Source organism: Mesitornis unicolor, unplaced genomic scaffold, assembly GCF_000695765.1.
Source record: "Mesitornis unicolor isolate BGI_N332 unplaced genomic scaffold, ASM69576v1 scaffold40962, whole genome shotgun sequence".
Lineage (NCBI taxonomy): Eukaryota > Metazoa > Chordata > Aves > Mesitornithiformes > Mesitornithidae > Mesitornis > Mesitornis unicolor.
In genome coordinates, this window is record NW_010167874.1 from 23366 (window position 1) to 25482 (window position 2117).

At 34.5% G+C, this 2117-nt stretch overlaps 1 protein-coding gene across 1 annotated transcript in view; it reads left to right on the plus strand.

The window, feature by feature from the left end:
* The window catches only part of LOC104536269 (uncharacterized protein KIAA1109-like), a gene marked incomplete at both ends in the record, with an annotated part of 37067 nt that overhangs the window by 21445 nt on the left and 13505 nt on the right, over positions 1-2117 (plus strand). The window contains one exon of the mRNA XM_010178832.1: positions 1546-1743. Coding sequence (XP_010177134.1) covers positions 1546-1743 — 198 coding nt within the window. The remainder of the gene's footprint in view (positions 1-1545; positions 1744-2117) is intronic.

Sequence of the window (2117 nt, forward strand, 5' to 3'; positions counted from 1 at the left end):
CAGCAGGACAAGCTGTAGATTTTTAACTATAGTGACTATAAAACTGAAAATGAGTTCTATCAAATTGTCTTCCTTCTTGTTTGTATGAAGGAAATTCCTTCAAAAGCTTATGAATTAAATTCAGGTGCTATAACTCCTGATCATGGAAAAGCTTAACATGACTAGAAGTAGAGGCAGTTTTTGTTAAAACTGATTCAATTTTGATGGAATCTGTACCAGTTAGTGCTGTGTTTTACTCTGTCCCATGAAGAATAGGAATCTTTAGGACATGAGGAAGTGCTCTGTAAAACAAGTATGATTAAAACCTACACAATTAAAAAAACCCATGAACTACTGAAAAACCAAAACCCCAAACGAAACAAAAATCCTTGTGCAAAGATTAGTAAGCCAGTGAAATTGGAGGAAAAGAAAATCAATAAGAGAACATTAAAATGGTTACCTCAATTTTTACTTATATGTGGGTAGAATGTTATCAGTAGTGTCCTGTGTTAGGTGTGCTGCAGGCCTTCAGGAAGGCCAGGTAATTTTTGAATTCTATCCAAGAAAAACTCATAATCTTCTATTTAAAAGGTTTGAGAAATGTCTTTCTAGGATCTTAGCATTTCACATATACTTCAAAAGTTATTAGAGTTATAAGTTGGGAGCAGAGACAGAGGATTGGAAGGGATATAAATTGAGTTAGTGTAGTGCCTTTCCCCAGATATTTGACATTTAGCTCTGTGTGTGAGTTAACAGGCAATAGGTATAAAATGATTTAAAATATTCCTTCAGAGATGTCACTAGAAGGAAGGATTTATATTTAAAGTACATCCTAATATCAAAGAAATCAGGGTGGCATAGTTCCCTCCTGGATCTTAGTCAGCAAAAATCATAATGAATTAAAAACTGCTTGAGTCTATATTTTCTTAGGAGTCAGTGAGATGTAGTGCTTTACATCCTGCCAACATAGACATGCTTCCAGTCAAAAGCAGTCTTTGAATTAGAATTACAACTTTATTTCTAAATATTCTTTAAGTAAGCTATGGTTAACACCAAATGCATTTCCACTAAAACACATTATCTAAGAGTACTGTCAGTATCACTGTTGTTTGTTACCATTAAACCTTTGATATTTATTAGGAATGCTTTTTATGGTAAAATAGTTGCCAGTTGCCAGTTTCAGGTGAAAATCTGAAGAGCTTGTTTGTACGCATGTCTTTGGAACCATGACTCTACAAAAACATGAAGGCAGCAGATGTGTTAGGATCGGGAATGTCTCGAACCTTTAACTTTGTGTTGCTTGGTCCTCGTTTTTCCACACTGAAAAATTAACCTGCCCATATTAATATACCAGGAGGAAGGATTTTCTTCTTCCTTCTATGCTTCTTATTTTCTTGGTCATACTTAATTTTTTTTTTTGTTTCTCCCTCCTCCCCCAGTCCCCTCCCATTTGAGAAATACTAAAGGGGCAACACTTCCAAGACACTGTAAACTTCAGAGAGCAATTGGAAGATGTAAAGTTTTTTTCATTTTGTAACAAAGTGGTAAATATGTTTGTTCTCACAGATATTGGAACTTGTGCAATAACAGCTATTCCTTTTGGGAAATCAAAAGTTCTTTTTACTCTGGAAGAGTTGGATGAGTTTGCTTTTGTGGATGAAACAGATCAACAAGCTGTTCCAGATGTAGCTCGAATTGGTCCTAGTCAAGAGAAGTGGGGTTGGATAATGTTCGAGTGTGGAATTGAAAATTTAACTATAAAAGGTAAGACTTATGTAGGCTTTATATTATTATATTTTATGAAACTGGTAACAATTCTGTTGTTAGAGCTTCTAGTTTAGCAATTTTATTAGAAATTGCTGAATAATAGGCGGTACTAAATGGTACACATCCATCGTAAATAAATTGTAGATTATATAATAATATTAGATAATAATAGATTATGCAATAAAGGCGCTTTTAGTATTCGGTACCACTTATAATAGTGTATAAAATAATTCCGTATAAACTAGTTTCAGCGGTTTCTGAACTTAAGGTAGAAATTGATGCTTTCGCTGATTACTTAAATCCTGACCTTGCAATCGTATCCCGGTAGGTGTCTGCATATAGGGCCAGAGCTTTGCTTTGGTTAGGGAAAG